Raw genomic sequence first — 27,408 nt, 5'->3', positions numbered from 1 at the left:
GCCAGGCCCCGCCCCCGGCCTCCTCCACGTGGTGCCTGCAGCTGGGTCCCGCCCACCGGCGGAGCGGCCTCCAGGGCCCCTCTTCCCCCTCCCTCCGCAGGCCCGGAAAGCGAAGCTCCGCGTGCGCCTGCGGCGTCCAATCAGCAGCCGGCCGCGTGGGCCGTCGCGGGAGAGACGTACGCGGCGCCCCCGGAGCCCCGCCCAGCCGGCCTTTGATTGGCGCCTCCGTCTCGGCGCCCGCGCCCGCGCCCCGCCGGCGCGCCTGGGTTGCGAAGCTGCCGTCCGCCCTTCGCAGAGGTGTTCCGCTCTCGGCGGCGGGCCGCACGCTTTTGTTCGCCAGTAAGTGAAAAGAAGTGGGGTTTTTTTTCCCGCCTTTCCTCGGTTTTCTGCTTTTCTGCCGGTCGCGGAGTCGGGGGGCGGGGCCAGCGGCCGGAAAGTTTGGGCCAGTTTGGCCTGGGCTTGGGCGCCCCGCCGCGGGCACGCCCCCTCTGATGCCCGTCCTTAGGCCCCTCGGGCCCCGCTTTTTGCTTCCAGCGGCGGGGGGAGAGTGACGTGCGATTCAGTCGGCCCCCTTGTCTTTTAATGCACTTTCTGCCCGACCCTCGCCCCGACCCCCGCAGGCTGTTGAGCTATTTCTTGTTTTCCCGCCTGGGAAGGACTGAAGGGAACGCGGCCCGGGTGCGTTTGGATGAGCCGCCTCGGCGGGAGATTGCCAACTAAGTCACCTTAGTTTTGCGCTCAAACGCAGCAAAAATGGATTTTCTAGCTGCCGGGCTCGCTAGGAGAAATTCAGCACTGAGCTCCTCTTCTTTCTCAACTTCCATCTGAAGTGATACTGCAAATCTCCAAAACAGATAACAGTTTTTCTTCATATTCTCAGATTTTACTAATTTTTTTTGCACTATTTTGAATTTTACAATTTTTCTACTTCCCTCCAACAGTAGGCAATCTGCTATAGGCTTTACTTGTGTATCCGTGATAAGCATAGATCAAAACTGGATGTGTTAAAAACATAGACTTAAAAAAAAAACCGGCACATAATTTCTATCCACTTCCTGTTTTCCTGTGGAAATTGTGTATATGTGCCCTATGTTGCCATTCTTTGACTAGAAGAGTTTTAACAGTTGTCTGAGTTGATTCGATTTTTTTTTAATTAGACTGGTGCTTTTGGAATCTCCTAACAATCCTTGTGATTGATTTTAAAAAGTAACATCCACTTAACTAGTAAATTTAAATTTGGAATCAAGATCTGGGTTCAAATCCTAAACTTTATTACCAGCGCAGATTTTTTCTTCATTTATAAAGTAGGATTAATAATGCTTGACACTACCTACTTCAGAGAGATTTGAGAATGTTATTTGCAAGCTTGATATCCTATATTATTGTTCCCACAGTTAAATGGATCTGTGATTTCTTCCATGAAGATATTTTCTCCTGTGATGAAGTTCACAACCTGTCCATCTCTTCCTCAGGGAGCCCACTCACTGTACTAGGGTCTTCCTCTATTCTTTTTTATATTGTAATAATTCTTGGCAACCCTCTGAGTTATTAACATCATATTTATTATTCAACTACAATCCCAAATTGGCTTTTATGGAAGCAGGTAGGTGACACAATGAGTAGAGGCCTGGAACGAAGGCCCATTCAAATACTTATCAGCTGTGTGACTCTTGAGTAAATTAATTAATCTCTGCTTCAGTTTCCTCATCTGTAAAATGAGCAGCTACCTTCTAAGGTCATCATGAAAATAAAATGAGATATTTGTAAAGTACTTTCTAAACCTTAAAGTTGCTAGTGACCAACAAATAAAAGAATTTATTTTTCTTTTTTCCCCAAATTCCTTCTGACAGTACTCACTCTGCTGTTGCTTGGTGGGGGAAAAAAAGATGTATTAATATTGGCATAACTAAAAATCTTTAGGAAGGTAAATTTTCATGATTCATCTTTTCAAAATTGTAGGCATGAATTTCAAAACCAATTTTTAGATTATTAAATTGAATTACATATTCCATAGTCCCCCTTTAGTGCTAGAAAATACTCTAACTTGACCATAGAGAGAATTAATGTTGTGCAATTTATGATCCCTTAAAGAATCAGGAAAAATTTTAAATTTGTAGATCTATAATTATGAAAGAATGATGGAGAAGAAGAATCACGTACAGTTTTCTAAATGGGAGAGACTAGAAATGAACTCATTCTCCAAATGTAAGTTTCTAAGGCAGGCTCATAATACCAGTAACATGGTTATAAGCAGGGCCACCATAATGAGTAATGTGCTTGTTCAAAACAAATGAAATGGTTCTTTGAAACAACTTTGCAGATCTGAAGGCACTATGCAAATGTTAGTATTTATTAACATTCCATTAGATCAGTCATATGGCCAAGTGGTCAACAGGAACCATGAAGTAAGATACTCAGATCCACCACAAAACAAATTAATCAATCAAAACATTAGCTTTTATAAACTTTGAAGCCTTTTCAGTTAATTTTCTTTATGAAATACGGCCAAACAAAATTCTACTTAGTGTCTCATAGTCAAATAGTAAGGAGGTAAGGAAAAAAGAAAAGTTAACAGGAAGATAAATTAGTCTGAAGAAGGGAAAGATAATTGATCGAGTTTTAGATTAGTAAAAAAAAAATTTTTTTTTGCAAGGCAAAGGGGGTTAAGTAGCTTTCTCAAGGCCACACAGCTAGGTAATTAAGTGAGGTCAGATCTGAACTCCGGTACTCCTGACTCCAGGGCTGGTGCTCTATCCACTGCGTCTCACCTAGCCACCCCGTCCTAGATCAGTAAAATTTTAAAGAGATATTAATTCTGATAGAAAATTAAGTTATTTTTGAGAAATGATCTAAAGAATTGATTTTAAAGTAAAATTTTAAAGATATTAATTCTGATAGAAAATTGTTATTTTTGAGAGTATGATTTAAAGAATTGATTAATTTAGCATGCTAATTATTGTTTGGCTTATGTGGGAACCAACGCAAAATGGTGACCAATAAGTTTTCTAAGATTGTATATTTTTATGTTTTCTCACAAAACTTTCAAAATATAAAATTAATGTACATTTTAGTTAATCCTATTTCTTTTAAAATCCTTCTCTTTCTACCTAGGTCTAAGATGAATAAAGATCAAGTCGCCTTGATTGGTCAGGTGTTTGAATCATATGTTTCAGAATACCACAAGAATGAAATCTTACAGATCTTGAAAGAAAGAGATGGGGATGCTCACTATCCTGTAGTGGTTGATGCTATGACTCTTTTTGAGACAAACATGGAAATTGGGGAATATTTCAATGCATTCCCCAATGAGGTACTCCCTATTTTTGACAGCGCCTTAAAAAGGGCAGCCCTGGCAATTCTACAGTCTCTTTCACAACCTGAGGAATTTTGTATGAAGCAGAATCTTCATGCTAGAATATCAGGTGAGTCATTCATTTTCCCCAAAGTCCCTCCAGTTGGTTATCTTTCCTTTCTTAGAAGAAATGTATATATTCTGGCTTTCTACTACACTGCAAAAATCCTCTAATAAAGGGGTGTTATATTTCTGGCAAGGAGGGGGTAGGCATGGGGGAGGTCATAATCTAGCAGAGTACACAGGTAGGTGGTTGAGAAATATTTACTGAATTTAAATTATAATTGAAATACCAATTTCACAAAAAAGAATTAGGGGATTAATTAGTGTTTCTTGTTATTTTATCATAAGAAATAAATAGAATTCCACAGTATTTATATCATCCATTATAATTATTAATTGTTTTAGTTCATGAGAACTATGTTAGAAAGGAAGAAAGGAGGCTGATATGGTTACAAAAACTAAATTTCTCAAAATCCAATTGGATATATAATCTATAAAGAATATTTCTTCTGGAAAATTTCATTAAAAGATAGCTTTTTGACATTATAGGGACAGCTAGAGCATTTTTTAAGCTCTTAATACCTCCAGGCCCAATGGTAAGCACTGGGAATACAAATACAAGTTAGCAAAGACAATCTAACCCTCCCCTCCCCTAGGGAACTGGAAATCTGGTAGGAAGGGGTAGGGTACTCATAGGGGCAAGGTATGGAGAAGTCTGGAAGTGAAATGAACTTGACTGGCGGTCCTTTGGTAACACTGGAATGTCTGGTACATAGGATGTTTATTGATTGATCAGAGTGGAAGAATCATCAATCATGAGAGTGGGATGTTAGGGTGGTGATGAAGGCTGGTGGTGAGGAGGTGGGAAAGTTCAGAAAATGGAAAGAAGCCTGAGCTTCAGAATATGACACTCACCTTGGGCTGTTACTTCAGTTCCTTTATTATTCTTATCTATAAGATTCAGGATTTAGACCATATCAACTCTTAAATGTTATGATTCAGGAGCTGATGTAGAAAAGAAAGAAAAAACAGAAAGAGGTTTCTAAAATTTGATCAGTGAAAGAAGATAGAAAGAGTATGATTTTTTTTATTTTGTCCAAGGGATAATTGGGAGTCAGTGGAACTTTTTGAGCAGAAGAGACAAGGTCTTTTTGGTGCTTTAGGAGTATCACTTTAAGAATTGTATGGAGGGTGGATTGCACAAAGGAGAGGAAAGTCTGATTTGTTCCCCAGATTATGGGAGAATAGATTTCATGAGGTTGAGAAAAGGATGAGATCTTGTGGTGCTTTATTTTTACTTTTTAAAAATATTAATATTTTATTTGTTTTCCAATTACATACAATAGAGTTTCTACCTATCATTTTTTGTAATGTTTTGAATTTTACAATTTTCCCCCAACCTCCCTTCCCTACCCCTGCCCCTCCACAGTAGGCAGTCTGGTAATCTTTACATTGTTTCCATGCTATACAGTGATCAAAATTGAATGTGTTGAGAGAAAAATCATATCCTTGAGGAAAAAATAAAACATAAGAGATAATAGCAAAATTACGTAGTCCACAAAACAACTTTTTTTTTTTTTTAATTGAAGGTAGTGACATTTGGTCATTGTTTAAACACCACAGTTCTTTCTTTGGATACAGATGGTATTCTCCATTGCAGATAACCTAAAATTGTCACTGAATATTGCACTGATGGAATGAGCAAGTCCATTAAGGCTGATGATCATCCCCATGTTGCTGTTTATGATGTACAATGCTCTTCTGGTTCTGCTCATGCAAGTCTTTCCAGGCTTCTCTGAATTCCCATCCCTCCTGGGTTTTTAATAGAACAGTAGTGTTCCATAACATACATGTACCACAATTTGTTTAGCCATTCCCAATTGATGGACATTCACTCATTTTCCAATTCTTTGCCACCACAAACAGAGCTCTATGAATATTTTTATACAAGTGATGTTTTTAACCCTTCTTCATGATCTCTTCAGTGGTGCTTTATTTTAAAGAGAAAGTTGGTCCTGATGAGATGGGAGGTTCTTAAGGAGCTAAAATCCTGAAAACAAACAGAAATGATTCCAGTGAAGAAAAAAGAACCTTTTTAACAAGATTGATATGGCTATTCCATATCCAGACAGGGGAAAAAAAAAACCAAAATCAAAAAAGCCATAGAATCTGAATGAATACTATGTTCACTTTTTAAAAATTTCTCTTATGTTTTTCCTTCCTATTCCATGGTTTCCTTTTTTCCCCCTTAGTCCTCATTCCTCTTGCACAAAATGATGAATATGTAAATATGTTAAACAATGTTCACTAGACTGTTTGCCACTGAGGGGAGGGGGGAAGAAAATTATGTAACTTATAAATATGCAAGTGGATGAATGTTGAAAAACTTTCATAACATGTAATTTAAAAAAAGAGAAAGATTGATATGGCTATTCCTTTAAGGATTGCTTCACGAATCAATCCATGAGGATTGCTTAAAGCAGGGGTGGGAAACCTTTTTTCTGCCAAGGATCATTTGGATATTTATACCATCATTCACAGGTTATATTTGATTAAACAATAAACCCTGAAAAAGCTTCAGGATTTATTGAATTTCTAGTGTTCCCCACCTCCACCCTTCAGTTGCCTAGGCAATACCATACCAGTACACCAGCAGGAGAGTTCTTGCCCCTGGTTTCAAGGATTTGGGTTGTTTGGCCTGGAAAAGAGAAGGCTTTGGGGAGGGATATGATAGTTTTATTCAAGTATGGAAAATGCTGTTCTAAGAGATGACTGAAAGTTAGAGGTCAAATGACATAAGAAAAACTTTCCTACCAGTTAACTGAATCCAGAATTGAATCCTCACTTTTGGAAATCTTCAAGCAAATATTGGATCACTTTAAAAATTTTTTATTTTCATTCTGAACTTTTAAAAATTAGTGTTTTGATATACAAGGTAGGACAGTTAAAAAGGATTGCAGTTGAAACTATGACTCTTTTTTAAGTATAGCTTCCTTTTCTTTTAAGGCTCTAATAACTGAACCCATAAAACTGGCTTGTCTTTTTCCTTGTTCTTTTCTGTGCTTAAAAAAAAATGTTTTAGCGACTCACTTTTCGTTCTTTGCTCTTTTTTCTTTTTTTGCAATTCTATCCCTCGCACCCCTTCTTCAAATTAGTTATTTGTCAAAGCAGGTAGCATAGTTTGCCTAGTACCTGGGACATAATATATAATATGTAAATGATTATTCTTTCCTCTCCTCCCATTTTATTTCCCCCCTTCTTACTGTTGCCTGTAGCCTTCATTCCCTCCAGGTCTTGGCTCATGTCCCACTTTCTATACAAGGCCTTCTCTTCCCTTGTCCCCCCAGTTAGTAGTCTTCCCCCACCCCCTCTGCCAAATGCACCTTGAATTGACTGACTATATTTTTGTTATTCCTCCAGGAGAAAATGAACTCTCTTCAGGACAGGAACTGCTTTTTTAAAAAATTGTCTTAAGAGTCCCTGTCCTTTAGCCTAGTGACACACACACACACACACACACACACACACACACACACACGAATATACATACACACATGTAGCGTAGATACTTAATAAATGCTAATTCAATTGAATCTCAGTTTTATGGATTCAGTGGTGTCTTTCTCATAAAGCCACAAACACACATATCTCTTAGGTAGATTCTTCTGACATTTTGGCATAAGGGGGTCCATATTCAAACTATTAAAATATTGAGACAAAAGAGTTTAGGTTTCCCTTGATATTTATTGTTTGTTTTCTTGATTATTCCAAATAAGATCCTCTTAACAGTATTTTTCATACTAAGCATCAATTTTAAATAGTCTTGTTGTGATGATGTTTTGTAAAAATTCACTGTTTTATATTCATGCTTTAATGAAGTTTGATTACTTCTGGATACCCTTTTGTATTGGATTTGATTATCTTTGGTCTGTAGTTGATAATTCAGTTGAATTTTGTTTAGGTAGTTGGAGGATTTTAAAAGCAAGAAAAGAGAAGGAATTGAAAAAGTTAATTACTCTCTAATCTTAGTCACAAATATTTTATGACCTCAACTGGAAGGAGTATGGTAAAGAAGATTTAGAGTTAGAGGTCTTGGGTTTAAATCCCAACCTTTCATTTGCTGTCTGTAAGATCTTGAATACATCACTTCATCTCTGCCCCAGTTTTCCAGTTACAAAAGGAGTAAGTTTGATTAGATAAATACTGATGTTCCTTTTAGCTATAAATCCTATGAAAGTAACCAGGATTGTGAGGCTACTTACTGGAAATCATGTCTTAAAAAAGAATAGTTGGAAGGAATTGGGGAGAATTAGCCTGGAGAAAAAAAATGGGGTAAGTAAGGATCATAAATGTTGGATAACTTCAAATATTTGAAGGGTTTTACTTTTTTTCAGTTTGGCCCCAAGAGCCAGTATTAGAACTAGGAGCAGAATATTTCATATTAATTTAGTTAATTTTTTATAGTTCCTATTTATTTTGGGAAAATGTATTTTGACAACTAGTTGCTGTTCGGTCATTTCAATCATGTCTCACTCTTCATGACCCCATTGGGGTTTTGTTGGCAGACATATTGGAGTGGTTTGCTGTTTTCCTTCTCCCGCTCATTTTATAGAAGAGAAACTGAATTAAACAGAGTTAAGTGACTCGCCAAGGCCAGATTTGAACTTAGGAAATTCATCCAAATCACTGCACCACCCGGCTGCCCCTTAATAACTAGAACCTTCCTTAAGGGCAAGGCTGCCTTGGAAGAGAATCAATCAGTAAGTGTTGTTTTAGCACAAACTATGACCTGCTTGCCAGCTATGTGACCCTGGTCAAGTCCCTTAACCCCTATTTGTCTCAAATCCTCATCTTTAAAATAGGAACAAATTGGAGAAGGAAATGACAAATTCCCAATGTCTTTGCCAAGAAAACTCCAAGAATAGTCATGTAGAGTCAGACATTGAACAACATATGCCAGATGTGGTGAGAGAAGTTCTGAGGTAGACATAGAAAGAATGCAACAGTTCTTCCCTCAAGGAGTGAAAATTCTACTGGAAGAGAAATGTATATATAGAACAAAAATAAAATCAATATAAGGTTGCTGTGGGGAGAGTATTGGAAGTTGGTGGGATCAGAAGAGGCTTTGTTGTGGAAGGTGGTGCTTGATTTGAAAGAAGTGAGGATATCTGTGATGGAATTGGGAGTTTCCAGGGGTAGGGTGGGGAGGAAGTTCTTTTCAGGTCAAGTGTGAGGAACAGATAAACTGGTTTGTTTCATTTAAAAGGAAAATATGTGCCTGCCTAGATTACTGAATGTAGGAAGCATTGGTAAATAAAATATGATATTGTTACAGGTATAAAAAGGTGAAACTTTGATGTTCTAGAAAAGTTCAATAAAGTCCAGAAAGATGAGCCATCTAATTTAAGTAAAAGAAAAGCATTTGTAGATTTTCTTTCTGGGATAGAAATTAGAGGCATGATTAGTTTTGAGGCATCAGAGCACTAGCTCATTATGAGCTGGAATTAAGAATATTTCCTTTATAACAGGTTATTATTTGGGGGAACTAAGGTTAACTTTAATATTTTTTAGATAAGTAGTTTTTAAAATATTACAGCCTTAGGTGGCTCTCTAAGTTACATTAAAATAATTAATTTGTAGTTAGATCTGCATGCTTTAGATCAGTAAACATGACTTTTGATTCCTGACCAAATTCTACAGTGTATTACCAAAGAAATGGTTAGAGAACATTGAAGGAGTGATCATAAAAAACTAGCTTGGTTTCATCATCATCATCATCACCATCGTGATAGCTACCATTTATATAGCTTTTAAAGTTTGTAAAGAGCTTTACAGATATCTCATTTTATTCTCATAACTTCTCTGGGAGATAGGTGCTATTGTTTTTCCCATTTTGTTGATGAGGAAATTCGGCAGAGGTTAAGTGACTTGGTCACCAGTTAAACAGCTAGGAAGTATCTGAAGGATATTTGAATCCAGGTCTTCTAATTCTGGGTTCATGTTTTTGTCTACTGTGCCACAACACAGATCATGTAAAATTAACCTCATTTCCTTTTATTGACAGTACAGGGAAATGCCTCCTGGCTGCAGCAGGGCCCCCTCTGTAGTCAGGCTCACCTCTCCAGTCAGTAGCATGGGGAGCATGAAGAGCAGCATGGACCGGGTTATATGATCGTTTGCATTTAAAGTCCACCTTTTCTGGGGCTATTTATTGTATGTCACCCCTTGCCCTGTATTCTCAGATCCAGCCTGACTGATCTTTTTCTGTTTCTCATCCATAACATTCCATCTCCCATCTCTGCCTGTACACAGGCCCTCCTGCCTGCACTTTCTCCTTATTTCTGCTTTTTTTTTTGAAATACAATTTTTTCAAAGCTCAGTTCAAACTCTACCTCTCATATGAGACCTTTTGTGATCCCCAAGCTATGAGTGCTTCCTCACCCTATCACCATTATATTTTGTGTATACTAGTGTGGATACACATTTTCACCTGCTTTAGACTGCATGTTTCTTGATATCAGAGACTTCCAGCCTTTTCCTCATTGTATCCCCATCTCCTAGTGTAGTGCTGAGAGTAAGAGCCACTTGGTTGTTGGTTGATTGACAATTAGGAAGACTCTCTTGTGATATATGTAAGCTAAGTGTGCCTAGGAAAGTCATTATGAAGTTTTCTTACTCAGAAAATGGGGATATCTACTTCACAACAGGATTGTTGTGAGGCTAAAATAGGATACTGAATGTCAAGTACTTTGCAAAACATAAATTGCTCTGTGAATGTCAATTATGATGATGATCACCTCTGAGGGCCTTTCCAACTCAGATTCTGTGATTCTCTGTTGAAATATAAAGAGAAGAGGGAAGTAAATGGGAGAGAAATGACATTTATATGCTCTCTAAAATGATGGATGTACTTCTGTCATTGGCATACGTGATAAAACTTATGAAATGCCTGTAATTCCTCTGTCCCGATAGCCTATATGCCAGAGTGTAACAGTTTTTATTTCCATCTCTTATGATGACTTAGTGTCTGACCTTGGTGATTTGATATTTTTTCTGCCTCATTGTAGAATCTGAAGATTATATGAAATGAGTCATTAGTGAGATTAGAATGGATTAATCACAACTTTCTTCCTTGAGGGGTTTTTATGTGTGTTGGAGAGATCAGTTTTTCAGTAACTTTCTTTAATAAATTTGATTTAAAGTAACTGGGAGATTAAAGTCTTTTTTTTTCAAATGTTATTTTATTTTTTCAATTACATGCAAGGATAGTTTTTAACATTCATCTTTTTGTAGCTTTTTAGTTTCACATTTTTCTACCACTTTAATTAATTTATAATTTTAAGATTCCACTTGTACAGATTAAATATAACTCAGATTTTTTCTGTAGTTTAAAATGTTCTAATAATATTGGATATGGAAGTTATATCCATTTTATAGATGAAACATAGAGAAGAAACTGAAACAAAAGAATGAAGTTATTTGCCAGAGATCACACCCAATGAATCATATTTTGTTTTTACTTCTATATTTCCCACTGTATTCTTCTCCCACATTGTTCTAGAAAGCCATTCATTCCAATAAACAATTTTTAAAAGAAAGAAAAATATTTAAACAGAACTAATAAGTATAACCCAGGTTTACATCTGGAGAGGAGATGCTACTTTCCTGGTAGCATAGATTATCTAAGACCCTGTATTCTGATTGGGTGCTTTAGTTGGAAAGGAGAAATCTGGGGCTCAGAACAGTTAATAGTTTAATAATAGTGCCTGAGAGCACTCAGCCTATATTCAAGTGCTAAGTAGAAATTGGCTGGTGGTTTACTTTTCCTTTGAATCAAATGCTGACAAACTGGTAGCTTATTATAGATGCTGGGGGAGGCGGGGCAGATATAAGAATGGATAAGATGTAGTTATTCTCTCTGTAACTCTGGGTAAGTTATCTGAATTTGAATCCTGTCTCTGACACTTTTTAGATTTGTGATTCTGGGTAGCTAACTCATTTAACTGTTTTTAGCTTCAGTTTCCTCATCTGTATAATGGGTTTAATAAAAGTGTCCACCTCACAAGGTTGTTGTGAAGATCAGATAACATAAGTGAAGTGCTTAATTAACTGAAAGGAAACCATAAATGCCAGCTGCTATTCATTATCATCAACACCAGAATAGTACTTTAGTGTTGGTATCTTAAAAATGTTGCAAGGAGTCAGGTTATGCCATTCAGATGTATTCTCACATACTTTGTTCTCAAAGTCCACATAGTGCTTGTCAGAAGTATCTCTAGGTTGCTTGGGAAAACAAATCAGTTTGAAATGAACAAGTTTACAACTAAAGAAAAGAAAGCCAAAAATGAGAAATTATAAAATGTCATGAAGACCACAAAAAGTGAAACAGATAATCATACATAGAGTGGAGAAGCTTGAAAAGGCTTTTGCTCCAAAAACATCTCCTGAGATGATAGCACCTTAGAAGAGAGCACCTGCCTCTACCAAAGGTCCCTACCAAAAAAGATTCCCACTAAGAAGATCAAGGCTTAAAAGACAGCCCAGTTCAGAAGAATTTGAAATGTCAAGTCTGGAAGGGGGCCAGCCCAGAAGATACCAGCCCATAAAGCAGCCTCTCCCAAAAAAAGCTAAAAATAAGAGGCTGCCAGACATCAAATAAAGATGATCTTTGACTTAAAAAAAAACTAAATAAAAAATAAACAAATCTATGTAAAAAGTCTGTAACAAAAGTGTGCATACCCTGAAGAGATTATGAAAAAGGGTAAAAGAATTACTTGTACAAAAATATTCTTAACAGCCCTGTTTGTGGGGGCAAAAAAATTGGAATTTAAATGAATGACATTTATTTGGAGAATGGCTTAACAAATCGTGGTATATGTACATGATGGAACACTATTGTGCTATTAGAAACCAGGAGGCATGGGAATTCAGGGAAGCCTGGAAGGATTTGCATGACCTGATGCTGAGCAAAATGAGCAGAACCAGAAGAACATTGTACACTCTAATAGCAACATGGGGGTGATGATCAACCTTAATGGACTTGCTCATTCTATCATTGCAACAATCAGGCACAATTTGGGGGTATCTGCAATGGAGAATATAATCTGTATGCAGAGAAAGAATTGTGGAGTTCAAACAAAGGCCAAAGACTATTACCTTTAATTTAAAAAAAAAACATTATCTTATTATGTAATCTTACTATCTCTTAAATTTTATTTTTTTATTCTTAAGGATATGATTTCTCTCATTCAATTTAGATCAGTGTATAATATGGAAACAATGTAATGACAGATTGCCTTCTGTGGGGAGAGATGGGGGGAGGGAAGCAAGAGTAGGGGAAAAATTGTAAAATTCAAACTAAATAAAATCTTTAAAAAAAAAAGTGATTCATAACCATATGTGACCCCCCCCTGGAAAGAAGTAGGAGCAGGCATCTTTTCATTTCTCTTCTTTGGAATCAAACTTGATTACTATGATTTTCATTATTCAATTTTGGTTGTTTTGTTCTTTCAATTTACATTATTGTAATTATTTATATTTTCCAAACTCTACATATTTTACTTTTTGTTGGATCTTATTTTTTTCATGCTTCAATATATTTGTCAAATATTTTTCATCTTTGTCAGTTTGCTGGATCTGAGGAGAAATCTGAGGTATGCATGATATTGATGTTGTACCTATTATATTTCTAAAAAGCAAAAAGGGGTAGCTTGGAGAGCTTTAAGATTAATGTTTCAGGGTAGCTAAGTGGTACGGTGGCTAGAGCACCAACCCTGGAGTCAGGAGGACCTGAGTTCAAATGCATCTTCAGAAACTTAATTACCTAGCAGAGTGACCTTGGACAAGTCACTTAGCCCCATTGCCTTGCAAAAAAAAAAGATTGATGTTTCCACTGAAAAATGAAACCTAGAAAGGTTGAGAGATGTCTTTTAAGTCAAAAGATAATTTTTAGTTCCGGCCAAGATGGTGGAGAGAAGACAGGCACAGTTCTAAAGTCTCCTGATCTTTTCCCCATCTATCACATGAAACAAACCTCTTAAAAGAAATCTGACCCACAAAACCCAGAAAGAAAAGCCAGGAGAAAGAACATCTACCTCGGGATTTGTCTCCAGCAGCAGCTTTGGCCGAATTCGGGTGGGTGAGTCTGGGCTCAGAGGGAGGATCAGCCCTGGATCAACCAGATTAACAGCTGAATTGGAACTGGGAGTCTGAGGGCGGGAGAGCCAGACCTGCTGGATCAGAGGTGGGGCTGGACCGCGGGGGTGTGAGGGGGGGGGGACGTGGCTCTGGTGTTGGAGCTGTCTCCTGGGAGATCCCGGAGAGGGCTGGGGGGAGAGTTCTGGAGCAGGAAGTCTTCGGACACCATCCCTGGGCTCCTCTGGTCAGAGTCCCATTACAACTCACACTTCTTCCCTAACAAACAAATGCAAACTACTTCTGCCTCAGGCCCAGGTGTGTGAGCAGAAGAACCAGCCCAGCTGAGGAATGACCTCAGGCCAGGGTAAAGCCCATCATTGATTGAAGGCAAAAGAATTCAATAGCTCCAACTCCTGCCTTCAAGGAAAGGGAGAAGGCCTCAACCAAGGTCACAGACACTCCAGAGAAAGCAACCAGCACCTCCTACTGGCCAGCCAGAGAAAATGCCCTCAGTGAGTAAAGCCTTTAGCAATCCCAAGCCCCTGTGGACCAACCCCTCCCCAACTCAGGTCTTAATAAAATGAAGAAGGGTCAGTGGAAAGGTGGATCCATAGAAAAATTCTTGGAAGGGAAAGACCCTAACTCAGAGAGACCTGGAACCTCTGAGGAGAATACAATCTAGTCTTCAGCACAGAATGACTTCCTTGAAGAAATAAGGAAGGAGCTTAAAAATTTGGGAGAGATAATTAATACCTTGCAACAAGAAAACAAAACCTTAGAAAGTACAATTTTATTATATTAGCTCTACCTATCCATGAGCAGTTGATAGTTGCCCAGTTATTTAAATCTGATTTAATTTGTGTGAGAAGTGTTTTATAATTGTTTTCAAAAAGATTCTGAGTCTATCTTGGCAAATAGACTCCCAGGTATTTTATATTGTCTGAGGTTACTTTGAATGGGATTTATCTTTCCAGCTCTTCCTGTTTTATCTTGCTAGACATATATACAAAAGTTGAGGATTTATGAGGGTTTATTTTATACCATGCAACTTTGCTAAAATTGCTAATTGTTTCCAGTAGTTTTTTGGATGATTTCTTGGGATTCTCTAGGTAGACCATCATGTCACCTGCAAAGAGTGAGAGTTTTGTCTCTTCCTTCCCAATTCTAATTCCAGCAATTTCTTTTTCTTCTCTAATTGCTGAAGCTAACATTTCTAATATGATATTGAATAGTAGTGGTGATGATGGGTACCCTTGTTTCACACCTGATCTTATTGGGAATGCCTCTAGCCTCTCCCTATTGAATGAATATAATGCTTGTTGATGGTTTCAGATAGATACTACTAATTATTCTAAGGAACAGTCCATTTATTCCTACAATCTCTAGTGTTTTTAGTAGTTTTTAGTGTATTTTGTCAAAAGCTTCTTCAGCATCTAGTGATATGATCATATAATTTCTGATAGGTTTGTTGTTGATATAATTGAATATACTAAAAGTTTTCCTAATGTTGAATCCTACTTGATCATAATGTGTTATCCTAGTGATAACTTGTTGTAATCATTTTGCTAAGATTTTATTTAAGATTTTTGCATCTATATTCATCAAGGAGATTGTCTATAATTTTCTTTCTCTGTTTTATCTTTTCCTGGTTTAGGTAACAGCACTATATTGGTTTCATAGAAAGGGTTAGGCAGAGTTCCATCTTTCCCTATTTTTCCAAAGAGTTTATATAGAATTGGAACCATTGTTCCTTAAATGTTTGGTAGAATTTACTTGTGAATCCATCAGGTCCTGGAGATTTTTTCTTAGAAAGTTCAATGATGGCTTGTTGAATTTCTTTTTCTGAGATGGGGTTGTTTAGGTATTTAATCTCTTCTTCATTTAACCTGGGAAACTTATATTTTTGTAAATATTCATCCATTTCACTTAGATTATCAAATTTATTGGCATAGAGTTGGGCAAAATAATTTTGAATTATTACTTTAATTTCCTCCTCATTGGTGGTGAGTTCAGTTTTTTCATTTATGATACTAGCAATTTGGTTTTCTTTTTTTTAATTAAATTGTCCAGAGATTTATCAATTTTATTGGTTTTTTTCATAATACCAACTTTTGGTTTTATTTATTAATTCATTAGTTTTTTTGCTTTCAATTTTATTAATTTTTCCTTTAAATTTTAGAATTTCTAATTTGGTATTTAATTGGGGATTTTTAATTTGTTTTTTCTCTAATGTTTTTAGTTGCATGTTTAGTTCATTGATTTCCTCTTTTCTCCAATTTATTCATCTAAGCATTTAAAGCTATAATATATCCCCTGAGAGCTGCTTTGAATGAATCCCATAGGTTTTGGTATATTGTTTCATTATTGTTATTATCTAGGATAAAATGGTTAATTCTTTCTATAATTTGTTTTTTGGTCCACTCATTCTTTAAAATGAGGTTATTCAGTTTCCAATTGGTTCTGGGTCTGTATCTCCTTGGCCCAATATTGCATATGACTTTTATTGCATTGTGATCTGAAAAAGATGTATTTACTATTTCTTCCTTTCTGCAGTTAATCATTAGGTTTTTATGTCCTAGTACACGGCCAATTTTTGTATAACTTTCATGTACTGCAGGGAAAAAGGCATATTCCTTTCTATCCCCATTCAATTTCCTCCATAAGTCTACCGTAACATTCCTTGGTGTTTTCATTTTAGGATCTTTGTTTGGAGGGGATCGATGTATTCTTTCAATTACTACTTTGCCCTCTGATTCCATGATTTCAGGGCAGTATTCCATCACTAGATCCTGTAATATGAAGTCCAGGCTTTTTTTCTCATCAATATTTTCAGGAAGTCCAGTAATTCTCAGGTTGCCCGTTCTTGACCTATTCTTGAGGTCAGTGGTTTTGCTGATGAGGTGTTTTACGTTTTCTTCTATTTTTTTCTATTTTTTGATTTTTTTTTTTTTGTTTAACTGGCTCTTGCTGTCTCATTGAGTCATTAGTTTCTGCAGACTCCATTCTTTTCTTTAGGGAGGAGTTTTCTTCATTAACCTTTTGCAATTCCTTTTCCAATTGGTCAATTCTACTTTTGAAAGAGCTTTCCATTTGACCAATTGAAGTTTTGAGAGAATTATTTTCCTTTTAAATTTGCCCAATTGAGGATCTGAGAGAATTATTCTCATTTTGTATTTGTCCATTTGATGATGTCAGAGATTTATTCTCATTTTGTATTTGTCTAATTGTATTTTCTAAGGATTTGCTTTCTTGTTGCAAGGTATTAATTGTCTCTCCCAAATTTTCCAGTTGATTTTTAAACTCCTTCCTTTTTTCTTCAAGGAAGTCTTTCTGTGCTGAAGACCAGATTATATTCTCCTCAGAGGTTCTAGGTCTCTCTGAGTTAGGGTCTTTCCCTTCCAAGAATTTTTTTTACTTTATTAAAGATATTATTTGAGTTTTACAATTTTCCACCAATCTTGCTTCCCTCCCCCCTTCCCCCCCACAGAAGAAAGCACTCTGATAGTTTTTACATTGTTTTCATGTTGTACCTTGATCCAAATTTGGTGTGATGAGAGAGAAAAATCATATCCTTAAAGAGAAGAGAAGTCTAAGAAGTAACAAGATCAGACAATAAACTATCTGGTTTTTTTTCCTAAATTAAAGGGAATAGTCCTTGCACTTTGTTCAAACTCCACAGCTCCTTATCTGGATACAGATGGTACTCTCCTTTGCAGACAGCCCAAAATTTTTCCCGATTGTTGCACTGATGGAATGAGCAAGTCCTTCAAGGTTGAACATCACTCCCATGTTGCTGTTAGGGTGTACAGTGTTTTTCTGGATCTGCTCATCTCACTTAGCATCAGTTCATGCAAATCCCTCCAGGTTTCCCTGAAATCCCGTCCCTCCTGGTTTCTAATAGAACAATAGTGTTCCATGACATACATATACCACAGTTTGCTAAGCCATTCCCCAATTGAAGGACATTTACTTGATTCCCAAGTCTTTGCCACCACAAACAGGGCTGCTATGAATACTTTTGTACAAATGATGTTTTTACCCTTTTTCCATCATCTCTTCAGGGTATAGACCCAGTACTGGTATTGCTGGATCAAAGGGCATACGTATTTTTGTTGCCCTTTGGGCATAGTTCCAAATAGCTCTCCAGAAGGGTTGGATGAATTCACAGCTCCACCAACAGTGTAATAGTGTTCCAGATTCCCACATCCCTTCCAACAATGATCATTATCCTTCCTGGTCATACTGGCCAATCTGAGATGTGTGAGGTGGTACCTCAGAGAAGCTTTAATTTGCATTTCTCTAATAATTAATGATTTAGAGCATTTTTTCATATGGCTATGGATTACTTTGATCTCCTCATCTGTAAATTGCCTTTGCATATCCTTTGACCATTTGTCAATTGGGGAATTGTTTTAAAAATGTGACTCAATTCTCTGTATATTTTAGAAGTGAGTCCTTTGTCAGTATCATTAGTTGTAAAGATTGTTTTCCAATTTACTACATTTCTTTTGATCTGGGTTACATTGGTTTTATCTGTGCAAAAGCTTTTTAATTTAATGTAATTGAAATCATCTAGTTGGTTTTTGGTGATGTTCTCCAACTCTTCCTTATTCATAAACTGTTCCCCTTTCCATTGATCTGACAGGTAGACTAGTCCTTGATCTTCTAATTTGCTTATAGTATTGTTTTTTATGTCTATGTCCTGTAACCATTTGGATCTTATCTTGGTAAAGGGTGTGAGGTGTTGATCTAATCTAAGTTTCTTCCATACTAACTTCCAATTATCCCAGCAATTTTTAGCAAAGAGGGAGTTTTTATCCCAATGGCCGGACTCTTTGGGTTTATCAAACAGCATATTACTATAATCATCTCCTGCTTTTACACCTAGTCTATTCCACTGGTCCACCACTCTGTTTCTTAGCCAATACCAAACAGTTTTGATGACTGATGCTTTATAATATAATTTTAGATCGGGTAGGGATAAGCCTTCTTTTGCACTTTTTTCCATTAAGTTCCTGGCAATTCTTGACTTTTTATTTCTCCATATGAATTTACTTATAATTTTTTTCTAACTCATTAAAGTAATATTTTTGAATTTTGATTGGTAGGGCACTAAACATATTTAGTTTTGGTAGAATTGTCATTTTTATAATATTAGCTCTACCTATCCATGAGCAGTTGATATTTGCCCAGTTATTTAAATCTAGTTTAATTTGTGTGAGAAGTGTTTTATAATTGTTTTCAAAAAGATTCTGAGTCTGTCTTGGCAAATAGACTCCCAAGTATTTTACACTGTCTGAGGTTACTTTGAATGGGATTTCTCTTTCTAGCTCTTCCTGCTGTTTCTTGCTAGACATATATAGAAAAGTTGAGGATTTATGAGAGTTTATTTTATAACCTGCAAGTTTGCTAAAATTGCTAATTGTTTCTAGTAGTTTTTCAGATGATTTCTTGGGATTCTCTAGGTAGATCATCATGTCATCTTCAAAGTGTGAGAGTTTTGTCTCTTCCTTCCCAATTCTAATTCCTTCAATTTCTTTTTCTTCTCTAATTGCTGATACTAACATTTCTAATACAATATTGAATAGTAATGGTGATAATGGGCACCCTTTTTTCACCCCTGATCTCATTGGGAATGCCTCTAGCCTCTCCCCATTGAATATAATGCTGGTTGATGGTTTCATTCATAATTATTTTAAGGAACAATCCATTTATTCCTACACTCTCTAGTGTTTTTAATAGGAATGGATGCTGTATTTTGTCAAAAGCTTTTTCAGCATCTATTGATATGATCATATGATTTCTGATAGGTTGTTGATATAATTGAGTATACTAACAGTTTTCCTAATATTCAGCCAATCCTGCATTCCTGGAATAAATCATACTTTATCATAATGTATTATCCTAGTGATGACTTGTTGTAATCGTTTTGCTAAGATTTTATTTAGAATTTTTGCATCTATATTCATCAGGGAAATAGGTATATAATTTTCTTTCTCTGGTTTAACTCTTCCTGGTTTAGGTAACAGTACCATATTGGTTTCATAGAAAGAGTTAGGCAGAGTTCCATCTTTCCCTATTTTTCCAAAGAGTTTATATAGGATTGGAACCAATTGTTCCTTAAATGTTTGGTAGAATTCATTTGTGAATCCATCAGGCCCTGGAGATTTTTTTTTTTTAGGGAGTTCAGTAATGGCATGTTGAATTTCTTTTTCTGAGATAGGGTTGTTTAGGTATTTAATCTCTTCTTCATTTAACCTGGGCAACTTATATTTTTGTAAATATTCATCCATTTCACTTACATTATAAAATTTATTGGCATAGAGTTGGGCAAAATAATTTCAAATTATTGCTTTAATTTCCTCCTCATTGGTAGTGAGTTCACCTTTTTCATTTATGATACTAGCAATTTGGTTTTCTTCCTTTTTTTAATCAAATTGTCCAGAGGTTTATGAGTTTTATTGGTTTTTTCATAATATCAACTTTTAGTTTTATTTATTAATTCAATAGTTTTTTTGCTCTCAATTGTATTAATTTCTCCTTTAATTTTTAGAATTTCTAATTTGGTATTTAACTGGGGATTTTTGATTTGTTCTTTCTCTAATTTTTTTAGTTGCATGTTTAGTTCATTGATTTCCTCTTTCTCCAATTTATTCATATAAGCATTTAGAGCTATAATATATCCCCTGAGAGTTGCTTTGAATGAATCCCATAGGTTTTGGTATGTTGTTTCATTATTATCATTATCTAGGATAAAATGGTTAATTCTTTCTATAATTTGTTTTTTGGTCCACTCATTTTTTGAAATGAGGTTATTCAGTTTCCAGTTTGTTCTGGGTCTATATCTCCTTGCCCCAGTATTACATATGACTTTTATTGCATTGTGATCTGAGAAAGATGTATTCACTATTTCTGCTTTCCTGCTGTTGATCATTAGGCTTTTATATCCTAGTACGTGGTCAATTTTAGTATAAGTTCCATGTACTGCAGAGAAAAAGGTATATTCCTTTCTATCCCCATTCAGTCTCCTCCATAAGTCTACCATATCTAATTTTTCTAACAATCTATTTACCTTCCTAATTTCTTTCTTGTTTGTTTTATGATTCAATTTATCTAGATTTGAGAGTGGGAGGTTGAGGTCTCCCACTAGTAGAGTTTTGCTGTCTATGTCTTCCTGTAGTTCTTTCAGCTTCTTCTCTAAGAATTTAGGTGCTGTCCCACTGGGTGCATATATATTCAATATTGAAATAACTTTATTGTCTATGGTACCTTTTAGGAGGATAAAGTTTCCTTCCTTATCTGTTTTAACACTATCTATTTTTGCTGCTGCTTTGTCTGAGATAAGGATTGCTACCCCTGCTTTTTTTACTTCAGCTGAAGCAAAATATATTTTGCTCCAACCTTTTGCCTTTACTCTATATGTATCTCTCTGTTTCAAATGGGTTTCTTGTAAGCAGCATATTGTAGGATTCTGGTTTTTTAATCCACTCTGCCATTTGCTTACATTTTAAGGGAGAGTTCATCCCATTCACATTCCAGGTTATGATTACTAATTCTTTATTGCCCTCCATGGTATCTTCCCTCTGTTTGTATTTTTCCCCCTCCCCCCCCCTTTATCCATATTCCCCAGTCTTTTGTTTCTGAAAACCACCCCCCTTCAGTGTGTTTGCCCTCCTATATCACACCCTCCCCTTTCCTTTCTTTCCCCTTTCCCTTTTTCCCTTTACCTTCCCTTCCTTTTGTTATTTCCCCTTATTTCCCCCACTTCCCTTCCCTTTCTCCATCCCCCCCTCCCCTTTTCCCTTTTTAATACTTGAAAGGTTAGATGTTTTATAAGTTAACTGAGTATGTGTAGGTTGACTTTAAGCCAAGTCTGATGAGAAGAAGATTCAGGTGTTTCTCCTCTGCTCCCTTCTTCCCCACTATTACCATAGGTTTTTTGTACCTCTTAGTGTAATGAGATTTACCCTATTCAATCTCCTCCCCCCCCACTCCCGTCTCTTTCCTGTTCCCCTTTTTTAGGGAGGTAGTGTTTTTTTTTAGATCATTCTATCTAAGCCATAGAAAATTTTGAGTGTCTGTCCGTTTTAGTTCTATATATTCTATCGAATAGAGTCAAAATTCCTGAGAGTTATTAGAGTCTTTCTCCCAAGTGGAGTTAAAGCCAGTTACATACCATTAGATAGTAGTCTCGTGGATAGGTCATGAATGTCCATTTCTGGCTAGGTGCATTCTCTCTGTTAGGGTTACATTTCTTTAACCCCCTATTCTGGGATATAGCCAGTTTCAACTTACTGGATTGCATTTTTTTCCCTTTTATAGCCCCCCCCTTTTTTTTTTAACCTTTTCATGTGTCTCTTGAACCTCCTGTTTGATGTCCAAATTTTAGCTCTGGTTTAGCTCTGGTCTTTTCATCAGAAATTTTGGAATTCTTCCATTTCATTAAATGTCCATCTTTTTCCCTGGAAGAGAAGGCTCAGCTTTGCAGGAAAGTAGATTCTTAGCTGCATTCCAAGCTCCCATGCTCTTCGAAATATCTTGTTCCAGGCCCTTCGATCCCTTAAAACTGATGCAGCCAGGTCCTGCGTGATCCTTACTGTGGCTCCTTGATATTTAAATTATTTCTTTCTGGCTGCTTGCAAGATTTTCTCTTTTATCTGATAGTTCTGGAGTTTGGCCACAACCCTTGGTGTTTTCATTTTAGGATCTTTTTCTGGTGGGGATCGATGTACTCTTTCAATAACTACTTTGCACTCCGATTCCATGATATCAGGGCAGTTTTCCATCACTAGATCCTGTAATATTAAGTCCAGGCTTTTTTTCTCTTCAATGTTTTCAGGAAGTCCTATAATTTTCAGGTTGCCCCTCCTCGATCTATTCTCAAGGTCAGTGGTTTTGTTGATGAGGTATTTTACATTTGCTTTATTTTTTCTATTTTTTGATTTTGTTTAACTGGCTCTTGCTGTCTCATGGAGTCATTAGTTTCTGTAGACTCCATTATTTTGGGGGGGGAGGAGTTTTCTTCATTAACCTTTTGCAACTCCTTTTCCAATTGGTCAATTCTACTTTTGAAAGAGCTTTCCATTTGACCAATTGAGGTTTTGAGAGAATTAATTTCTTTTTGCATTTGCTCATTTGAGGATCTGAGAGAATTATTCTCATTTTGTAATTGTCCAATTGATGATCTGAGAGATTTATTCTCCTTTTGTGTTTGTCCAGTTGTACTTTCTAAGGTTTTGTTTTCTTGTTGCATGGTATTGTCTCTCCCAAATTTTTAAGCTCCTTCCTTATTTCTTCAAGGAAGTCTTTCTGTGCTGTAGACGAGATTGTATTCTCCTCAGAGATTCCAGGTCTCTCTGAGTTGGGGTCTTTCCCTTCCAGGAATTTTTTCTATGGATCCACCTTTCCACTGACCCTTCTTCATTATGCTAAGGCCTTGAGTTGGGTGGGGGGGGCTGGCTGGCTCACCTGGGCTTGAGATCGCTAAAGGCTTTACTGAGTGCAGTTTCTCTGGCTGGCCAGTAAGAGGTGCTGCTTCCCTTCTCTGGAGTGTCTGTGACCTTAGTTGAGAGGCCTTCTCCCTTTCCCTGAAGGGAGGAGTTGGAGGTATTGAATTCTTTTGCCTTCAATCAATGGTGGGCTTTACCCTGGCCTGAGGTCATTCCTCAGCTGGGCTGGTTCTTCTGCTCACACAGCTGGGCCTGAGGCAGAAGTAGTTTGCATTTGTTTGTTTGGGAAGAGGCCTCTGTTCAATGGAGGTGTGCACTCAGAGTTTCTCAGACCGGAGGAGCCTAGGGATGGTGTCCGCAGCTCTCCTGCACCAGAACTCTCACCCCAGCCTGGTTCCCAAGTTCCAGGGGGACAGCACCAACACCAGCACCTCTGCTTCCCTGCGGGCCCAAGCCCCTTTCGTCCAGCCCCACTGCTGATCCAGCAGGTCCAGCTCTCCGGCCCTCAGATTCCTGGTTCCAATTCAGCTGTTAATCTGGTTGATCCTGGGCTGATCCTCCCTCTGAGTCCAGACTCACCCACCCGAATTTGGCCAAAGCTGCTGCGGGAGACAAATCCTGAGGTAGATGTTCTTTCTCCTGGCTTTTCTTTCTGGGTTTTGTGGGTCAGATTTCTTTGAAGAGGTTTGTTTCATATGATAGATGGGGAAGAGATCAGGAGACTTTAGAACTGTGCCTATCTTCTCTCCACCATCTTGGCTGGAAGTCCCAGCAGTCATATTTAAAGAGATTAATTATTAATGCTTTCACATAGGCATGGCAGGAGGTTGCTAGTAGAGTAGGGATCTGCTCTTGGTGCTGTGCTATTATCAGTGATTTGGATAATGGTATAGAGGGAATCATCATTAATTGTAGATGTCACAGTGCTGAGAAATACAGTTGACATGCTGGCTGACAGGAGGATCTTAAAAGATATTGATAAGCTAGAGTATTTGATTGACTTAAGGAAGATGCATTTTAGTAGGGACAAACAAAGCTTTACTCTTGAGTACAAAAAATCAACTTCACAGGTATGAAATGGGGCAGTCATGGTTTGTTTGACAGGCATTCTTAAAAAGCTCTGGAGATTTTGGTAAACTGCAAAATCCTTTTGAGTCAGTAATGTGATGTGGAAGTTAAGAAGACTAGCTTCTAGGAATTGGGAGTTTGTGCTCTGGCCTTGCCATACCTTTTTCAGATTAGTGTGTTCAGTTCTGGGTACTATAGTTTAAGGAGGATCTTGATAAGAAGGAGAATATCCAGAGGAAGACAGGATGCTGATGGGTCTTGAATCCATGTCAACTGCAAATCATTGGAAAAAATTGAACTTGTTTAGCCTGGAGAAGAGAAGACTTGAGGGAGAACTATTTGAAGAGTTGTCATGTGGGGGGGCAGAGCCAAGATGGCAACAAGAGAGCAACATCTCTTAGGTGCTCTCTCATAAAACTTCCAAACTAAGGACTCTAACTACACTTTTGAGACAGAACCCTCAGAGGGACCCAGTGCGGCAGTTCTCCTACTCAAGGTAACCTGGAAAAGAGCAGAAAGGCTCTGCTCCCCAGGGTCAGAGGGGTGGCCTGCCAGATCAAAAGAACTTCAGCCTCCGGGAGACAGCCCCAGGGTTCTGGGAGGCACAGCTCACAGCAGCGGGGGAGTCTCCTGAGCTACACCCCGGGGAGCACCGGCACAAAGTGGGGGAACAGCTGGGGACCTCTGCCAGAGTGAGCACGTGAAGCCCAGCTCTCAGGGCATACAGCTAGCAACGTGGTCTTTCAGCAGCCCAGATCCAGGAACAGAAGCAGGCAGAGCTAGTAAGCAGGAGCCCCCAGGGCATGAACCCATTAAACCTAGGGAGGGGAGTGAAGAGAGACTGCAGAGCTCTGTCCTCTGCCCCTGGAACAGGACTCTGGGGCTCTGACTACAATCAGATCCTGATCCCAGTCTAAGACCCCCCCCCATAGAACAACAGGGCCCCCCCACCTCAGCCCGTGGCAGAGGGGGATGCTTATGGTCATTTACAGACCAGGAGGGAGGACAGAGCCTCACAAACAGAGACCCTTGTGGGAGTGTCCCAAAAGCTCAGGATGCACCCCCAAAACAGGCTAAGGCTGGGAAAATGAGCAAGCAGAGAAACAAGACGAAGACCATTGAGAAATATTTTGCATATTATCAGCCCAAGAAGGATCAAAATACTCAATCTGAAGATGAGGAAGCACAAGCTCCTCCATCTAAAGACTCCAAGAAAAACAGAAATTGGGCTCAGGGTATGACAGAGCTCAAAAAAGACTTTGAAAATCAAATGAGAGAGTTAGAAGAAAAACTGGGAAAAGAAAGGAGAGAGATACAGGAAAAGCATGAAAATGAAGTCATCAGCCTAGTTAAGGAAATCCAAAAATATGCTGAAGAAAATAGCATGCTAAAAACCAGCTTAGGTCAAATGGATAAAACAGTTCAAAAAGTTATTGAGGAGAAGAATGCTTTAAAAAACAAAATTGGCCAGATGGAAAAAGAGATAAGAAAACTCTGAGGAAAACAAATCCTTCAGACAAAGAATGGAACTCGGGGAGATTGATGAATTCACGAGAAACCAGGATTCGTTACTTCAAAACCAAAAAAATGAAAAATTAGAAGAAAATGTGAAACATCTCATTGAAAAAAACAACTGATATGGAAAACAAACTTAGGAAAGATAATTTAAAAATCATTGGAATACCTGAAAGTCATGATCAGGAAAAGAGCCTTGACATCATTTTCAAAGAATTACTACAGGAAAATTGCCCTGATATTCTAGAAGCAGAGGGCAAAATAGAAATGGAGAGAATCCAATTCCCCCCAAGAAAGAGATCCCAAAAAACCAACCCCCAGGAGTATTATAGCCAAGTTTCAGAACTCCCAAGTCAAAGAGAAAATATTACAAGCAACCAGAAGGACACCGTTCAAATATCATGGAGCTGCAATCAGGATCTCACAGGACTTAGCAGCAACTACATTGGAAGCTTGTAGGGCTTGGAATATAATATACTGGAAGGCAAAAGAGCTTAGAATGCAACTGAGAATCAACTACCCAGCAGGGCTAAATGTCCTCTTCCAGGGGAAAAAGATGGACTTTCAATGAACCAGGAGAATTTCAAATGTAACTGTTGGAATGGCCAGAGCTGAATAGAAGGTTTGATCTTCGGATACAGGACTCAGGTGAAGCATAGAGATTGGAGGAGAAGGGGAAAATATAAGGGATTTAATGATGATTAACTGCATGTATTCCTGCATAGAATAATGACACTGATAATACTCATATGAACCTTCTCAGTTAATAGAGCAGGTAGAAGGAGCTTTTATAGTTGAAGCACAGGAGAAAGCCGAATTTGAAGATAAATATGGTGCAAAAATGGAGTCAATAGACAAAAAGGGAAAGTAATGGGAGAAAGAAAAAGGAGAGAGGGAATAGGCCAAGATACCTCATATGATAAATTTTTTTCTTTATTACAATGAGCTATTGCAATGATACGGAAGGGGGGAAGGCAAGGGGGAATGAGGGAATCTTCGCTCTCATCAGAGGTGGTTAGGAGAGGAAACAGCATATATACTCAATGGGGTATAGGCATCTGGAGTAAGAAGGGGCGGGACAGGGGGAAGGGGGGGGTGATGTGAGTGATGGAGGAGAGCATGGACCATAGGGGGAGAATGGTCAGATATAACACATTTTCTTTTACACATTTTCTTTTTTACTTCTTGCAAGGGGCTGGGATTAGATGGCCTGTCCGGGACCATAGGGCCAGGTGGATGCTGGGCCTAAGGGGTGGTATGGGGGCTCGGGGCCTCTTGGTCCCAGGACCAGGGATCTGTCTGCTGCGCCACTCAGTGACCCTACAGCAGAGTCAGAGTGAAAGGAGAGAGAAAATATAGTACATAGTAGTAGAGAAGTACTAAAGGAGGGAGTTGCGATCAGCAATGGCAAAGGTTTGTGATGGACTTATCATAAAGAATGTGATCCACTTGCGACAGAGTTGTTGGTATGGGAACAAAGACTGAAGCACATTTTTTATTATTATTTGGGGGCGGGTGTGCGGGGCAAATGGGGCTAGATGGCCTGCCTAGAGCCACATAGCAGGGTGATCTTTGGGTGTCTGAGGCCGGATTTGGACCCGGGTGCTCCTGGCTCAAGGGCCAATGTTCTTTCCACCACCCAGCCACCCCTACTATTGTTACTATTTTATTTTATTTTGGGTCTCTTTTTTTCTTTTTTTGGTTTTTGCAGGGCATTGGGGTTGGGGTGGCTTGCATGACACACAGCTGGGTGATTGTTGGGTGTATGGGGCCGGATATGGGCTCGGGTACTCCTGGCTCCAGGGCTGGGGCTCCATCCATTGCACCACCTGGCCATACCTACAATTATTACTATTATTTTTTTTAATTTTAATTTTAGTTTTT

At 38.1% G+C, this 27,408-nt stretch overlaps 1 protein-coding gene across 2 annotated transcripts in view; it reads left to right on the top strand.

Annotated features, from left to right (window-relative positions):
• Window positions 1–270: 270 nt before the first annotated feature.
• Window positions 271–27,408, top strand: part of MCM9 (minichromosome maintenance 9 homologous recombination repair factor) — a 194,562-nt gene continuing 167,424 nt past the window's right edge. Inside the window, exons 1-2 of one of the 2 annotated variants that reach the window (XM_074187455.1) lie at window positions 271–339; window positions 3,112–3,422. In XM_074187455.1, coding sequence (XP_074043556.1) covers window positions 3,119–3,422 — 304 coding nt within the window. In that variant the 5' untranslated portion in view covers window positions 271–339; window positions 3,112–3,118. Of the gene's footprint in view, window positions 340–546; window positions 1,604–3,111; window positions 3,423–27,408 lie in introns of those variants that run through there. The other variant, XM_074187456.1, reaches the window with a different exon arrangement.

Source organism: Macrotis lagotis, chromosome 5 (genome assembly GCF_037893015.1).
Source record: "Macrotis lagotis isolate mMagLag1 chromosome 5, bilby.v1.9.chrom.fasta, whole genome shotgun sequence".
NCBI classification, from domain to species: domain Eukaryota; kingdom Metazoa; phylum Chordata; class Mammalia; order Peramelemorphia; family Peramelidae; genus Macrotis; species Macrotis lagotis.
This window is presented reverse-complemented; position numbering and strand designations above follow the sequence as displayed.